Genomic DNA, 17,171 nt, shown 5'->3' with positions numbered 1-17,171 from the left:
TCTTCCTGACAACTGAGAAAGATCTGACCATGCTCTCACAATTAGACACTCAAAACTTCACCTTAGACAAACACTATTGGGAAGTAGAGATAGGACATAACACAGAGTAGGAAGTGGACATCTATAAAGAATCTTAAAAATTAAATGTGAGATGAATAAAAATTGAATGTTAAAAACTATTGAATTTATAAATAAAACTAGGAGTTGGTTTTATGAAAAAATGATAAAATAGATAAACCATCGGTTAATTTGATAAAAAAAGAAAGAAATCACTTGAGTGAATATACTGCTAGGGTGAATATGCCATTAATGAAGACAAAATTAAAGCAATTAAAAGAAGTTATTTTGCCCAATTATATGCCAACAATTTAAAAATTTAAGTGAAATGGAAGAATATTTACAATATAAATTGCCTAGATTAGAAGAGGAAATAGAATATTTAAATAGACCTATGTTAGGAAAAAAATTGAACAATAGTGACTATAGATGCAAAAATCTTAAATAAAATACTAGCTAAAAAGATTACAACAGTATTTTTACAAAGATTATACATTATGACCAAGTGAGATCTATACGTGGAATGCAGGAATGGTTTAATATAAGGAAAACTGTTAGCATAATTGATTATATCAATAATGAAAGTAAAAAATAGTTATATGATTATGTCAATAGATGCAGAGAAAACTTTTGATAAAGTACAACACTAATTTCTATTAAAAACATTGAAATTAACTTTTTACTCAAATACTTTTTACTTAAATTGATAAAAATGCATTAATCTAAAACCATTAGTATGCATTATTTGTAATGAGGATAAGCTTCACCGTAAAATCAAGTAAAATAACGATGCCCACTGTCACCAACATTATTCAATCTTGTATTGGAAATCCTAAGAGCAATATGAAAAGAAAAAGAAATAGAAGGAATCAGAATAAGGAATGAAGTAATACAACTATCTGTATTTGCAGATGAAATGATGATATACCAAGAAAATCCCAAAGACTAAACTAAAAAATTAATTGAAACAATTATTAATTTTAGTGAAGTGGCAGGATATGAAGCAAATCCAGGTAAATCATTTACATTCCTGTATAGCACAAACACAACCCTGCAAGAAGAGATAGTAAGAGATATCCCATTTAAAAATACTCTAGGCAGTATCAAATATCAGGGAGTACACCTGAGAAAACACACCCAGGAACTACATAAAAGAGCTAGCATTACCTCTCCTCAGAGGAATATCTCAGAAGGAAGGAAGGAGAGATGTTACACTTGGACTTGAGGGGCAATACTACTTTGGTTGAAGGGCCTAGGTGTAACCACTATTGTGAATGGAAGCTAATTGCTCTACAAAAGAATAGAGGTGAAAACTCAGGCCCTATACCAGAGATGGAAGCAGTATCAAACCACAGGAGTTCTCACCTTTTGTGGGTGGAGTGGAGGGAGGGGCTAACCAAAGGAAGACACATAAAAAGACCCCAGCAACTCAGTCTTAAAAACTTTTGCTGCCAGAGCTTGAGGGCAAGCACTACTGTTATTTCTCCTTAGAAGAATATTGGAGAAGGACAGAATCAGAGGCAAGAATCTCTTGGGAAAATATTTCTTTTCTCCATACACTTTAACAAAGGCCATTTCCATCCAATAAAGCAGTCATAAATTAGAGAGGGGACAAAAATGAGAGGCTGAGGAGAAAAAAAATTCTACATTTAAGGTGTGTTTTTTGAGGGGAGAAGTTAGGGGTACAGAGATAAAGATAAATTTTCATTGACTCTCCCCAGGTATAGGAACATGGATGCTAAAGGCTTACTTGAATACCTCAAGGCAGATCTCACTTGCTCCATCTGCCTGTGCTACTTCACAGACCCGGTAACTGTCAAATGTGGCCACAATTTTTGCACAGAGTGTCTTCTAAAGTGCAGGGAGGGAGCTGATGCCACATTAATCTGCCCAGAGTGCAGACAAATCATCCAAATCAGTAATTTGGTGCCCAACAAAAATTTGCAGAATCTTTGTATCACTGGCAAAATGATCAGATATCATTTACTTCAGAGTGTGGTGGGCCTGGCCACCTGTGATCAACATGGGGAAAAAGAGAAGCTCTTCTGTGAGGAAGATAAGAGACTCCTCTGTGAGTCTTGTTTAATAGTCCCAGAGCACAAGGATCACCAAGTCCTTCCCTTGGACAAGGCTGCTGACAAGTACAAGGTAAGAGTGTCTTCTCCTTATCAATCAATCCCAGTGGAGAAATGGCATCTGTTCATTCAACTGTCTTTGGGTCCACTGTCATATTTTATGGGCAGTTCAACTTAATGGGTACAAAGGAAATGTAGGGGTGTCATATCTGTGGCTTCAATGAGAAGTACACAACCCACTTATTGTTACTAGCCTTCCAGATCCTTCTTGGCTTCAGTGTTCTCATCTTTAAAATAGAAGCAATAATAATAGGTACTAACTTTCATAGTTGTTGTGAGGTTCCAATGGAAAAGACATACACTTTTGCTAGCCTTAGAGGGGTTTGTAAATGCTAGCTCTCACTAGCCTGCGATTCTAAAGCATATTGGTTTTTGGTCTTTGGTCTAAAACAGAGGTTTGACTAAAACTTTGTTTTTCTTACAGGAGAAGCTCCAGGAATCATGGAATATCTTACAGAAAAAACAGGAACAATTCAAAATTTCATTGGACAGTATGAGAAGGAGAGAAACACAGTGTAAGGTCAGTGTCAGTTTTCTTGATGAGGAAGGCAAGAAGTGTATTTCTCCTTTCTCATTGGGAAGAATTATTGATGAAAATGGTGAGAAAAGAGTGCTTTGCTTCTGCAAAGGAAGAGATTTATATTAATAATCAAAGGATGAAGTAAATTATCAGTCTTTTGGGGGAATAATCTGACACCTAATGATAGTAGAGGAACTTCGTTTTCATGTAAACTGTTAAATTACATGTATGAAGGAACAGTTACCAGACAAGATTTGCATATTTTTAGGGAAAAAGTGATCTCTGGTATATTTTTGAGGATTTCTCTTTTATACAACATCATTCTCTATACCCTTCATCATTAACTACTCCTTTAGAAAAGGTGCTTCAAGAGACCGTGTGTCTCAGAAGGCCTGAAATAGAAGGGGTAGGCCCAGAAGCCAGAAAAGTTGTCTGGTATCAGAGTCCAATCTCTGTAGATAACTCATAGTATTTAATAGGGAACACAAATATTGGCCACTAAGTCCTTCCATCATGGACTTTTCACTTCTTTCCTTTTTCCTGATTTCTTTTGGGACAGGCAGATGCTTTTGCTCTTAAACAGTCAATTACGTCTGAATATGAGAAAATGCACCAGTTCTTATTGGATGAAGAGTGTCTGTACCTGGAAAGAGTGGACCAGGAATCCAAAGACAAGCTCAGAAGACTGGAAGAGAAAAAGACCAAAGTGACACAACAAATCCAGGATATGCAACAAATGATGTTAAAAATAGAGGAGAACTTGAACAAGGATCCCTTGGAAATGCTCCAGGTGAGTGTGTCAAACAGATATATACTATTGCTTAAAAATGAGGAGCAGAAGGCACATGCCCTGTCACATACAGAACACTAACAGAAGGGTCTCAGGACCATTTGATAGAGTGGATTGGTTCAGGCTTTTCAATGCTTTCTCAAATTCATATGTTTTCTGATGAGAAAGGCTAGATATAAATCTACTATAGTTAGAAAATGTGCAGCACAGGGATTCTTAAAGGCCAGAAACTTACAGCACAAGCATGTGCTATAAGTGTCAACAGCTGTTATATGTTGCTCTGAAATCAAATTTGTAATCATATGAACAAGAAGCTCCTGATTTTCTCAGAGGACCCATATACCTCATTCCTAGGACAAGCAAACTGTTGACTCTATCAAATGAGTTTTCTGTGTAAGAGAGGGAGAGAGGAGGGCAGGGCACATTGATACTCTTCTCACAATGAAGTCATTCTCCATCTTCAGGAAAGGCCAATCAAAGAGCAACCAAAGTCTAATTCTAAACAATTCTGCACAGACTTAAACTGTGCAAATATGGTAATATCCCTGGAAAGGAGTTCTGAGGGAGAGACAGAACTGTGGGGAGATGTGTCTAGGCTCTCTGAGAAGGATGATATTATAGAAAATAGACTAAGGAGTAGAACACTAAATCTGTTTATTTTATCCCTTCAGGATATGAAAGACACCTTGGCAAGGTAAGCTTCCATTCCATGTTTAACTAATTCAGAAATACAAAATCTGTAAGGGAATCTGATTGTTTGAAGGGGCTAATTGGGGTCTTCTCTGCTGAAACATAATAACATATGTGATTCCAATCAGACTCTGGAGCTCTATAGAACAAATGGGAGCAAGTGTGTTCTGTTTATAGGAATGAGGAGCTGTTACTTCAAGAGCCAGAGATTGTTTTCCCTGCCTGGAGCACCTGTCCCATCACTGGCTTGAGAAAAATGCTCAGGAACTACCAGAGTAAGTAACCCATATTAGTCTCAATTGACATTTGAGAAATTCCCAGGAGTTCCCATATTGTTTGCAATGTATTTCCTTAGTGTGTGCTACTAGTATGCACAAATGACCCTTATCCTCAACCCCAACTACCCTATATGGATAATTTCTACCTTCACTTGACTAATGAGGTACTTTCCAATTTTCCTCTTCAATATCTCAACAGGCTGGAATGATCTTACTTATTTCATTCAAACACTCATTTCCCTAAATGGCTGGACCATTTCATTGCTGTAGCAGCAGTGAATTCATATGCTTAACATCTCATTTAACTATCAACTTTGAATTGTTCTGTTTTATCATCTTTGACCAATTGATATGTGTGAAATTAAACTTCAGAGGCTCAAGAATAATTTATCTAGTTATGGATGATTATGTATTCTTTTGAATATTCCTGTTGGTTTTATATTTTGCTTTTCTGATTAGTTTATTCATACAACATAGCCAATTCACCAGTTGTGGAATGGCTCTTAAGATTTTTCCTAATTCTGTATGGATTCTATATGTATCACACTGCTCTTTATGATGATTTTTATATAGGAAGGATGAAGTTTGGGTATTTCTTATTGTACGTCCATTTCTTCTTCATAAATTGCATTTTTGTACTTGTTGAACTTTTGGCCTTTCATTCTGGTAGGTTTTTCTTTTCTTGGTAGTGCTTATATTTTAAAAATTTAATATTTTATTGTTCCCAAATCACAAGTAAAAACAATTTTAGCTTTCTTTTAAGAACAACTTTGACTTCCAAATTCTCTTTTTTCATCATATTTAGCCCCAGCCCTCATTGAGAAGTCAAGCAATTCGATACAGATTATACATGTACAGTCATGAAAACATATTTCTATGTTAGTCATGTTGTGAAAGAAAATACAGACAAAAAATAAATGAAGAAAAATAAAGTAAAGAAAAAGTATGCTTTGGTCTGCTTTCATACTCTGTTAATTCTTTCTCTGGAGATGGATAGCATTTTTCATCACAAATCCTTCAGAATTGTCTTGGATCATTGCATTGCTCAGAACAAGTGCTCATTCTTTGTATTAGGAATATTTTAATACTCAGTCCCTTTTCCATTGTATTAGCTTTCCTGTTTGGTAGCTTGTGCATCTTTTAGGAAAGACACCAATTGTTAGTGCCTGAGTTTTCTGTGATGCTTTCTTTCCATTTCTTAGGCTGTATAGGAAATCTGGGCTTATATAAATACTCACCCCGCATTTTTCTCGGAAGGTTGGGTAGAGCAAAAGAAGTTTATAGGCCAAAGAGCCAGTACAGATAGTTAAATCGAATATTCTTGAGAAAGGTCGTAATTTATTCTCAGAATAATAATCAACAATATATTGTAGAGAGAATAGAAGGAACTAAAACTCCAGACAAGGAAGGAGAATCCATCTTCCTCTGAGGGAATAGAAGAGATGACAGGGGAGGAAAGAGAGATGTTTCAATAAATATTGGTATGGAGTGACAGAATGACATTTCAACTATAGAATAGTCAAGTAACATGTTTTCCCTGGAATTTCAGTAAAAAATATCCTATTGCTTTCCTATTGGTCAGGCAGACTGAGTCGTTGTCCAGTTCCATATATCCTTTCACCTTCTAGTAACGGCCTATCACTCAACTTGGCATAGCATTGGAAATGCTAAAATGTGTTTGTAAATGTTCTTTGTGTCTCTAATCTTCCCCTATTCCAATCCATCTCTTCCTGGGAGTTGCTGATGAACCTTTGATCTTATTCAGATTTCATTAAGTCATTCTACTATCTAAAGCCTCTTCCACATTGAGTGTTTCTTACACAATAATGTCTCTACACTTTCACAAGGTCCTGCCTTGCAAGATGTCTTCTTTCCTTGTCAGCAGTTTCCAAGTAGTCATCACTTTCTGTACATATGTAGGGCTTCCTAACCCCCTGACTCCTTTTCTTTTCTTTTTCCTTCCTTCCTTCCTTCCTTCCTTCCTTCCTTCCTTCCTTCCTTCCTTCCTTCCTTCCTTCCTTCCTTCCTTCTCCCTTCCTTCGTCTTTCTATCTCTCTCTGACTTCTGGGGCAGGTTGTTCCCTTCCTCACTCCTGCCATCCAAATGTATAATTATTTTTATGTGCTTATTTTGCTGCATCTTGCACCATCTTGATCATGTAACTATGCAGGTCTCAAGTCCCTTCTGATAGATTATAAGCTCCATGAGGTCAGGGATCTAAAAAAGAATTGAAAGGAGTGAATCTCTCCTTTGGTAGGTTTTTGTAAAAAGTGATTTGTACAAAAATGCTATTTCTACCAAGGACCAAACATTTACGCTCACCAACTCTGTTAATGTATACTTTATATTACTATGTCAAAATAATTCCTCCTTCAGGTACATACCTTCCAAAGCCTGATATGCTACTTGACCATAGTTACTTAATGAAATACTCTTAAATATTTAATTAAGGCCTTAAAACACAGGATATTAAAAGTTTGAAAGGTATTAAAGTTTATCTCTTCAAATCCAACCTTCATTTTACATACAAGGAAACTGAGCCACTGGAAAACTAAGGTGCTTGTGCAAGTATAAGTGTCACAGGCAGGACAATCCACTGGATTGTTCTTATATAATCTCAATTGGATTGTGACTTAGTTTCCAAAAGTGTGTCATTGTCCATGTTTAGGGAATTATTTTTAATCTCCAAAGTCTGCCACACAAGGCTAATTATCCCTTTTCTTTTTTCTCTAGGGGAAATAACTCTGGATCCTGAAACAGCCAATCCTCATCTCATCTTGTCTGAAGATTTGAGGAGCTTCAATTATACAAGCGTCCCCCAGGACCTGCCTGACAATGCAGAAAGATTTGACTGTGCTCTTACTGTACTTGGGGCCCAGACTTTCACCTCAGGCAAACACTATTGGGAAGTGGAGGTGGGAGATAAGACAGAGTGGTCAGTGGGCATCTGTGAAGATTCAGTTAGCAGAAAGGGGACACACTCTCTATCATCCAAGGATGTGAGAACTCTAGCTGCTTTTAAATCTGGAAATGATTTCTTTCTCTGGAATTCACAATGTGGTTTGCGTAAGAGCAAGCCTATCCACAAGGTGGGTATTTTTCTTGATTATGAAAAAGGACATATAGGATTTTACAACGTCACAGACAAATCCCTCATCTACAGTCCCCCAAATGCTGCCTTTCAAGGACCTCTTCGGCCTTATTTTTCTCCTTTCTATCCCAATGATGAAAATATCCCTCCATCACTCATCATCTACCCCTGGAGTAATTAGTAGATGGTTGTCTATGATGCTCATTACTATCAGAATACTCTCAATGACAAGTGACTCTAAATTACACTGAAAATGACCTTCTATTCATTTGAACTTATGTTGAAATGCTTAATAAATTGTGTATGATTATAAAAACCAATGAGAATAAAGTCTTTCTTGTTTGTATCAACATTAATGTGCCTTACTTTGTGTTGATAAATCCGATGTACCTCGCCTCATTGATACTTCACTGAGAGATTAGCAATGTTTTACAAAGCCAATACACAGGGGAACTTTATTATTTTCCTATAGCAAACAGAAATGGATATCACATAAAAATACTGTATATTTCTAAGATAGAAACAAATTATATATGCATATGTATATATGCACACACATATATATTTGTGCATATGTGTTTTTCTGTATGTAAGCACACAAATGTGCTTTTCATTCTTGAATGAGCAGAGTAATTTCTATGTGGATGATATGATGGCCTTACTTTTCTCCTTGCTCTCCTGATAAAGAAAAATAAACACGGATCGCTCATCTGCCTCCAGAGTCATTTGTAGATAGCTGTCAATGATGCTCATTTCTATGGGAGTACTCTCAATTACACCTAAAATGACTTTCTATTCATTTGAAGTTATGTTGAAACGCTTAATAAGTTGTGTATGATTAGGAAGACCAATGAGAATAAAGTCTATCTTGTTTGTACTTGGTATCAACACTTTGTGTGCCTCATTTGTATCAACACCCAATGTGCCCCACCTGACTGACAGTTCACCAGGAGCTTCAGCAATATTCTACCAAGCCAATCCACATATGGAACTCTATTATTTTCCCATAGCAAATGCATTGGATATCACTTACAATCATACATATACATATATGTGTATATGTATTTTTCTGTATTTAAGCACACATCTGTGCTTGCGTATTCTTTACTTTCTTGAACGACCAGGACATTTTCCATGTTGATGGTATGCTAAACTCCTTTGAGTCATGAATGATTTTATCCAAGAAATCCTCCATTACTCCAGGGATGAAAACATCCAGAATAATTTTTTTCACATGTCTCTGGGAGACATCATTATTTGGGAAAAAACAATTTCTACATCTTTGACTTTACAGTGGACTTCCATGCCATGCTCATGTTTCACAAGAATAGGCCTTGAACAGAAACTAGGCGTTGATCACAATCTCACACCATATACCAAAACAAAGTCAAAATGGGTTTATGATTTAGATATGAAGGCTGGTAATATAAGCAAACTGGGAGAGCAAAGAATAGTTTACTTATCAGATTTATGGAAAACAGAAGAATTCATGACCAAACAGGAGATAGAGAACTTTACAAAAAGCAAAATAGCTAACTTTGATTACATTAAATTGAAAAGTTTTTGCACAAACAAAGCTAATGCAACTAAGATTAGAAGGAAGGTAGAAAATTGGGAAATGATTTTTACAACCATTCTCTCTGATAAGGGTCTCATTTCTAAAATATATAGAGAATTTAGTCAAATTTATGAAAGTACATATCATTCCCCAGTTGATAAATGGTCAAAGGATATGAACAGACAGTTCTCAGATGAAGAAATTAAAGCAATCTATAGTCATATGAAAAAATGCTCTAAATCACTATTGATTAGAGAAATGCTAATTAAAACAACTCTGAGGTACCACATCACACCTATCAGATTGGCCAACATGACAAAACAAGAAAATGATAAATGATGGAGAAGATGTGGGAAAATTGGAACACTAATGCATTGTTGGTGGAGTCGTGAAATGATCCAACTATTTTGGAGAACAATTTGGAACTATGTCCAAAGGGCTATAAAAATGTGCATACCCTTTGACCCAGCCATAGCACTTCTAGGGCCATATCCCAAAGAGATCATACAAATGGGAAAAGGATCCACATGTACAAAAATATTCATAACAGCTCTTTTTGTGGTGGCAAAGAATTGGAAATTGAGAGGATGCCCATCAACTGGGGAATGGCTGAACAAGTTGTGGTATATGAATGTAATGGAATACTATTGTTCTATAAGAAATTATGCCCAGCTTCTTGGATAAGAACTCACTATTTGACAAAAATTGCTGGGAAAACTGGAAAAGAGTATGGCAGAACTGAGGCATAGACCAAAATCTTATACCATATATCAAAATAAAGTCAAAATGGGTTCATGATTGAGATATAAAGGCTGATACTACAAGCAAACTGGGAGAGCAAGGAATAGTTTACCTGTCAGATTTATCGAGAACAGAAGAATTCAAAACCAAACAGGAGACAGAGAATATTATGAAATGCAAAAAAGATAATTTTAATTACATTAAATTGAAAAGGTTTTGCACCAACAAAGCTAATGCAACCAAGATTAGGAGGGAAGTAGAAAACTAGGAAAGAATTTTTACAACCAGTGTCTCTTATAAGGGCCTCATTTCTAAAATGTATAGAGAATTAATTCCCCAACGTTCCCCAATTGATAAATGGTCAAAGGATATGAACAGGCAGTTCTCAGATGAAGAAATTAAAGCCATCTATAGTCATACGACAAAAATTTTCTAAATTACTATTGATCAGAGAAATGCAAATTAAAACAACTCTGAGGTACCAGATCACACCTATCAGATTGGCCAACATGACAAAACAAGAAAATGATAAATGTTGGAGAACGTGTGGGACAATTGGAACACTAATGCATTGTTGATGGGGTTGTGAAATGATCCAATCATTTTGAGAGCAATTTGGAACTATGCCCAAAGGGTTATAAAAATGTGTATACCCTCTGACCCAGCAATAGCACTTCTAGGCCTGTATCCCAAAGAGATCATACAAATGAGAAAAGGACCCACATGTACAAAAATATTTATAGCAGCTCTTTTTGTGGTGGCCAAGAATTGGAAATTGAGGGGATGCCCATCAACTGGGGAATGGCTGAACAAGTTGTGGTATATGAATGTAATGGAATACTATTGTGCTATAAGAAATGATGAGCAAGCAAACTTCAGAAAAACCTGGAAAGACTTGTATGGTCTGATGCTGAGTAAAGTGAACAAAACCAGAACATTGTACACAGTAACAGGCACGTTGTGTGATGACTAATGTTGGTAGACTTTGCCCTTCTCAGCAATTCAAGTGCTACAGGCTGAGAGGTTGGGACCCCTCAAAGACTGGAGTACAGGATGGGGTCTTCTGGAATGAATTCACAGACTCAAGCATTCTTTAAGTCAAGTTGGCAAAAAGTTTATTGTTACACTTTTCAGTGGGCAAGTATTCTTAAGGAACCTGTGAGAGACTGAGGATGGAGTTAGGGTTTATATGGAAAAGGGCATGGGAAAGGAATGCCAGGGATACTGATTAGGTAATCTAAAGGTCCAGGTGTCTTTGGGAGCTGTGGATGGGAAAGTGTAGGGAGTATACCAGACAGGGAGAGAGATGTCAGAGGCATGTATCTTGGGAATCTGGCAGGAGGAAGAGTCCCTGGGTCAGCCAGGGACAAAACTCTTTGGGCCAGACAAAGGACCCCCCCATTAGAGAATTCTCTACAACAAGGGAAAGTTTTCTTACAAGACAGGAGCTTACTAAGGAATTGGGAGGCTTCCAGGGACATGATCTTAGGTCTGAGGCCTCAGCAGCCCAGCACTCTATCACCCAGCTTTGTGTAGCTGCACCAGGGAGATAAGGGTCTTGCTGGGACCAATTCATAGGTAATTGCTAGGCGCAGTGTCCATGGGCTGCAGAGAAATCATCAGAGACAGTGTTTTGGAGACTAGGAAGAAATTGGGGTCCAAATACAAGCACAAGCACCCAAACACAAGCACTCAAGCACCCCATCGCAAGGATTTAAGATATCGCGAAAGGTCTCCTGATGGAAAATGCTATCCACATCCAAAGAAAGAACTATGGAGTTTGAATGCAGATCAAAGCATATATTTTGTTATTTTTTTCTTGCATTTTGTTTTGTTTCCTCTTTCGGGTGGTTCCTCCTATTGGTTCTAATGCTTCCTTACAACATGCCAAATGTGAAAATATGTTTAATAGGAATATATATGTAGAGCCTATATCAGACTGTATGCCATCTAGGGAGGGAGGGTGGAGGTAGGGGGAGAGAAATTTCAAACTCGAAAGCTTATGGAAGTGAGTGTTGATATATCAAAACATATTAATAAAAATTAAAAGAAAAAATGATTAGTAAAGGAGACACACACACACACACACACACACACACACACACACAATACTGAAGAAAATAACACCTTAAAAAATAGACTAGGCTTTCTCCTGCGCCTGGGGTTACGGCCGCCGTGGCCCCTCGGAAGATGTAATGAAGCGACACCCTCCCCCCCCTTCCCCACCCCTCTCTTCCTGGGAGACCAGGGTCTGCGCCTGACGGTGGCCCTGGAGGCAGCGGCCTGGGAGGCGGCCACGTCCACCAAGGTGGAGGACGAGCTTGGGCCCTGACCTCCGCCCTCCGGGGTCCCCAAAGCCCGAGAGAAGCAGCAGGAAATGGCAGACAGGCGCTTTTCTTGCTTCTCCACAATGAGATGGTGACCGGTGTCTACAAGTCTACTAGTTATCTCAGCATGCGAGGCAGCTATAGGATTAGCATTACTAGTAAAAATATCCAACAACTATGGCAATGACTACATACAAAATCTAAATTCTAATACCAACATTCATACTAATTCCACTTACCTGATTATCCAAAAACTCATGACTATGAACCAACCTCACATCATACAGCCTATTAATTGGAACCTTTAGCATTACACTCCTATACCAAGATTCAGACCTAGGCACGAACTATAATAGCCTGTTCTGTACAGATTCACTATCAAGCCCCTTACTAGTTCTATCCTGCTGACTACTCCCCCTAATAATAATAGCTAGCCAAAATCACCTAAACAAAGAAAGCATAAACCAAAAAAAAGCTTACCTAACTACACTACTTATCCTCCAACTATCACTAATCACAGCTTTCTCAGCATCAGAACTCAATATTCTATATCATCTTTGAAACTACACTCATTCCTACCCTAATTATCATTACACGATGAGGAAACCAAAATGAACGACTAAACGCTGGACTTTACCTCCTATTCTACACCCTAGTAGGATCCATTCCTCTCCTAATTGCCCTATTATTTTTATATAATAACCTAGGATCACTACATATTCTAACCGTAACTATAATATCAAATACCCTAAAACCTTCTTACTCTAATTCAATCCTATGACATGCATGCATAACCGCATTCATAGTTAAAATACCCCTATATGGCCTACACCTATGACTACCAAAAGGGCATGTAGAAGCCCCAATTGCAGGATCAATAGTCCTAGCAGCCGTCTTACTAAAATTAGGTGGCTATGGAATCATACGAATAACAGTCTTCACCCAACCCGTAACCACAAACTCAGGGGGAGGTGGAAAATGGAAGATGCATTACTAAGTTGGAGAACGTGGGTTTTAGAGTAGGACGAGGACTGATAGAAAGGTTTACAAAGGACACCACAAGGTTCAAGGATGAATTAGATATCATGAAGTTCATTTGGAAAGATTTTTGGCCCCACTGTTTTCAAGAAACAAATTAATAATCTAAGGACAAATCATCTGGGCATCTATGCACTTCAGGACAACAAATTTCAACCCCTGACTCAGATGTCGGCAGGACAACAGTATTTAGATCATGCTCCTAAGTATTTAGCATTTACATGTGGCTTAATCAGAGGTGGCTTATCAAATCTGGGGATAAAAAGTATTGTGACAGCTGAAAAGTTAGCATGTAAATTTCAAGTGATGATACAGAAGATGTAGCATGTACTCAAATGCTTCTACAATGTAAAGACATTAAATTATTCATGTACAAAGATTTTTGAGTAGTAACTTTTGACTTACTGGCATTGTCATAAGTTTCTACAATACATTGATTTGTGTAAGTTAGACGTTAATTTAATTTATTAGGTGATGTAATATGCACTCTCAAATAAGATGAACATAGTACATATATATACACACACACACACACACACACACACACACACACACATATATCTGATGGAATAGGAGAGTATCAAAGAAAATTTTACTGAGACACTACACTGTAGCTATTTATCACAGTATACCAAATTCAACTTTATTTCATTAAAAAATTTATTAAGTAAGTGCAGCAACCAAGTAACAACATTTCTTTGTGCTTCTGCTTTACTTATTCATGGTAATCTTTATTTGGCATTAAAAAGGAGGACAAGCTTAAAGTCTTACTGAATTAGCAGAGAGAAAAAGTTATCATTTGTACCCATTTTTTTTTAGGTCCAGAAAAAAAAAAAGACTAAATTGGATTTTAAAAAAAGTTGGAGGTATGTGTTAAAATGAGTAATTTTCATATTTGTATGAAGAGGCTTTGTATTTTAAGTCTGCTCATGGCACTACAAAAAATAAGACTGGAAGAGGATTTCTGGGTTCAGCAAGGTGGAAAGAAAGGAGGTACATCTTTGAAAGAAATCAGATGAAGAAAATTAAATTGAAGGTTGTATATTAGATTAGATAAATGGTTAAAGGACTATCTCTAAAAATATATGAGACCAATCAGGATGCCTCTTCACATGCAAAGGTTACTTGTCCAAGTCAATTTTACTACATCAAGTAATAATAATTGAGAATGTCTATTCTTCATACGAGGTAGCAGGAATATTCAGTTTCAACAACTTTAAACATATTGCACATGTTTAAAATCTCTTTCATATTAAGTACTCCTCATGGGTTTATCAGTGGTATGCAATAAATATTGTTTGATTTCTTAAAAAAAATAAACTAACCTAAATGGCAAAAGAGGTCCAAAAAGTCAATGAGGAGAAGAATGTCTTAAAAAGCAGAACTGACCAAATGGAAAAGGAGGTACAGAAGGTCACTGAAGAAAGTAATTCCTTAAAAATTAGAATGGAGCAAATGGAAGCTAATGACTTTATGAGAAATCAAGAAATGATACAACAAAAGCAAAAAAAGAAAAAATAGAAGACAACATGAAATATCTAATTGGAAAAACAAGTGATATGGAAAATAGATCTAGGAGAGATAATTTAAAAATTATTAGACTGCCTGAAAGCCATGATCAAAAAAAAGAGTCTAGATATCATCTTTCAAGAAATGATCAAGGAAAACTGCTTTGATAGTATCAAACCAGAGGGCAAAATGAAAATTGAAAGAATTTACCAATTACCTCCTGAAAGACATCTCAAAAGGAAAACTCCCTGGAATGCTATAGCCAAATTCCAGAGTTCCAAGGTCAAGGAGAAAATATTGCAGTCAGAAAGAAATAATTCAAGTATTGGGGAAACACAATCAGGAAAACACAAGATTTAGCAGCTTCTACTGTAAGGGATCAGAGGGCTTGACACTATAAAAAAGTCACTATTTGAAACTACTTTAAAAAATGTATATGTAGGTTTGTTTTTATCTTAGAAAAAGGCATCTGTATGTGACATTCAATTGCATTGGCTGCAGGACAAGTATAATTTACATGTGTCAGTTGATTTCTTAGAGCACTGGATATATTCTACATGAGATTTCAGTAAGATGAGACAAACTCATGACAATAAAAAGTAAAACAAATAGGATATCTGTTTCTCATTTTATATAGATCTTTATTGACCCATTTAACATGGATTCTAACAAATGGAAAAGAATTTTGTTAATATTTTCAGTTGTTTGAAATGGAAAATCTCCCACAATAATGATTACTTGATTTTCAAAATCCTTTTTGAGCTCTTCTATGGCCTGAGACTAATTCATAGTTTTCTTGGAATCTTGGATGTAAGAGCTTTGACTTTGTTGTCATCTTCTTAATGTATGTTTTAATCTTCCTTGTCACTGTAGTAACTTTCTGTAATCAGAGGGTTTTTTTTTCCCCATTGTTTGCTCAATTTCCCAGCCTATTACTTTACTTTTAACTTTTTAAAATAGAGCTCTGCTTCCAGGGTGGAGTGCACACTGTCACAAGCTTCAGGGTTTTTGTGTGGCTTTTTTTCAGAGATACTTCTAGGGACCTGAAAGTTTTCAGTTCTTTCAAAGAGGTATGATCTAGGGAGAGGTGTTTACTACTCTCCTGGTATGTTCTCTAGTCTGTGAGTGACACAAGCTCTCTTTTGTGCCTGGGAACTGTGATGAGAGTCCCCAGGCCACTGTGGCCACAAGGTCTACTATGATAGTGCTCCTTTTCACGCTGGGACTGCCATCGAGGAGTGTGACACAGATCTGAATATGGGCAAAGTAACAGAGCCTGCCTCAGTGCTAGTAAGAAGACCCTTGTAATCTCCTTCTGACCAGTTCTTTGACCCATTTACTATCTTTGGGCTAAGAGTTTCAGAAGCAACCACTGCCTCTGCCACTATTGATTCAGCAACTCCCAAGCTCTGCTCCTGGTTTGCTGTGTCTTGTCTGTGCTGGCACTTTGCTCCACTCTAACCCGAGTGCAACACACCTTTCCTGCTGACCTCTAAATTGTCTTTGGCATCTGTGGGCTGAGAATTCTGAAAACTACCATTTGTGTCATTGATTTGCTCCTGGTGTCCTGGAGTCTGTGCTGTGCTACAGTGTTCTCTCACCCTAGTTGTCCTAGGCTTAAAATTTGTTTCACTCCATCTTTTTGTGAGTTCATCTCCTCTAGAATTTATTTAGAGTCATTTCTTTAAAGTATTTGGAGGGTTTGGGGGAGAGCTGAGTAAGCCCTTGCCTTTATTCTTCCATCTTCGCTCCACCTCCACTCTCTTTCCACTTTCAAGGTCTAGATTGGTTTTTGTTTTGTTTCATTTCTAAGAACAGGAGAAAACCAAAATAACAGGTCTTTGGAGAAGGGGGCATAAGGTCAAATAGAGCAGATGGGTTTCAAAAGTGCCAGACCGCTGAAGTACAGACATTTTACTGAATGAAGCTAAAATCCCTAGGACAGATTTTTTAAACTAGCTTTTTGTTTTCATTGTAAATGGATTTCATATTCTTATTGTAAACTCCCACATTTCTACTCAATTTCTAAATTCTTATTACATAAGCTTGATTTTTAAATGAATTTTATGAATTGTGTCACCATTGTCACTCATCAAATATGACTCACAATTAGTTGAAACACATTTTCCTTCATGGTGAGACCTACATAGCTTAGCTCAACTGTGTAAAATGTGCTACTCTTCATAGGCACTACGGTACAGACTTTAATGGATTGCATTGCAATCCATTATTGATATTATAACTTTTAACAAAAATATTTTGCCTTCCCTTGTGAAAATTCTCTCAATTAATTACTGGAATGAATATGTAAATTGTGTGTATGTGTACACACATCTGTATACAATTTATATGTATATACTATATACACATAGAGTGTGGGAGAAGCTTGATAGAGAATTGGCCTCACAGTCACGAAGAGTCCCACCTTTGGCGGTTT

General features: G+C 36.9%; 1 protein-coding gene and 1 pseudogene across 1 annotated transcript; both read left to right on the top strand.

The window, feature by feature from the left end:
* Window positions 1-1,788: 1,788 nt before the first annotated feature.
* LOC110216022 (putative E3 ubiquitin-protein ligase TRIML1) lies at window positions 1,789-7,742 on the top strand. Its single transcript, XM_020997880.1, has 6 exons — window positions 1,789-2,205; window positions 2,617-2,712; window positions 3,272-3,502; window positions 4,174-4,196; window positions 4,370-4,467; window positions 7,204-7,742. The coding sequence occupies exons 1-6, from the start codon at window positions 1,789-1,791 to the stop codon at window positions 7,740-7,742; spliced, it is 1,404 nt and encodes a 467-aa protein (XP_020853539.1).
* A 3-nt stretch (window positions 7,743-7,745) lies between these two features.
* LOC110216023 (trafficking protein particle complex subunit 6B pseudogene) lies at window positions 7,746-13,549 on the top strand (annotated as a pseudogene).
* The last annotated feature ends 3,622 nt before the right edge of the window (window positions 13,550-17,171 follow it).

The sequence above is a fragment of the Phascolarctos cinereus genome, unplaced genomic scaffold (genome assembly GCF_003287225.1).
Source record: "Phascolarctos cinereus isolate Bilbo 61053 unplaced genomic scaffold, phaCin_HiC Scaffold_9;HRSCAF=440, whole genome shotgun sequence".
Taxonomy (NCBI): domain Eukaryota; kingdom Metazoa; phylum Chordata; class Mammalia; order Diprotodontia; family Phascolarctidae; genus Phascolarctos; species Phascolarctos cinereus.
The sequence above is the reverse complement of the archived record's forward strand: the minus strand, read 5'-3'. Positions and strand labels throughout refer to the sequence as shown.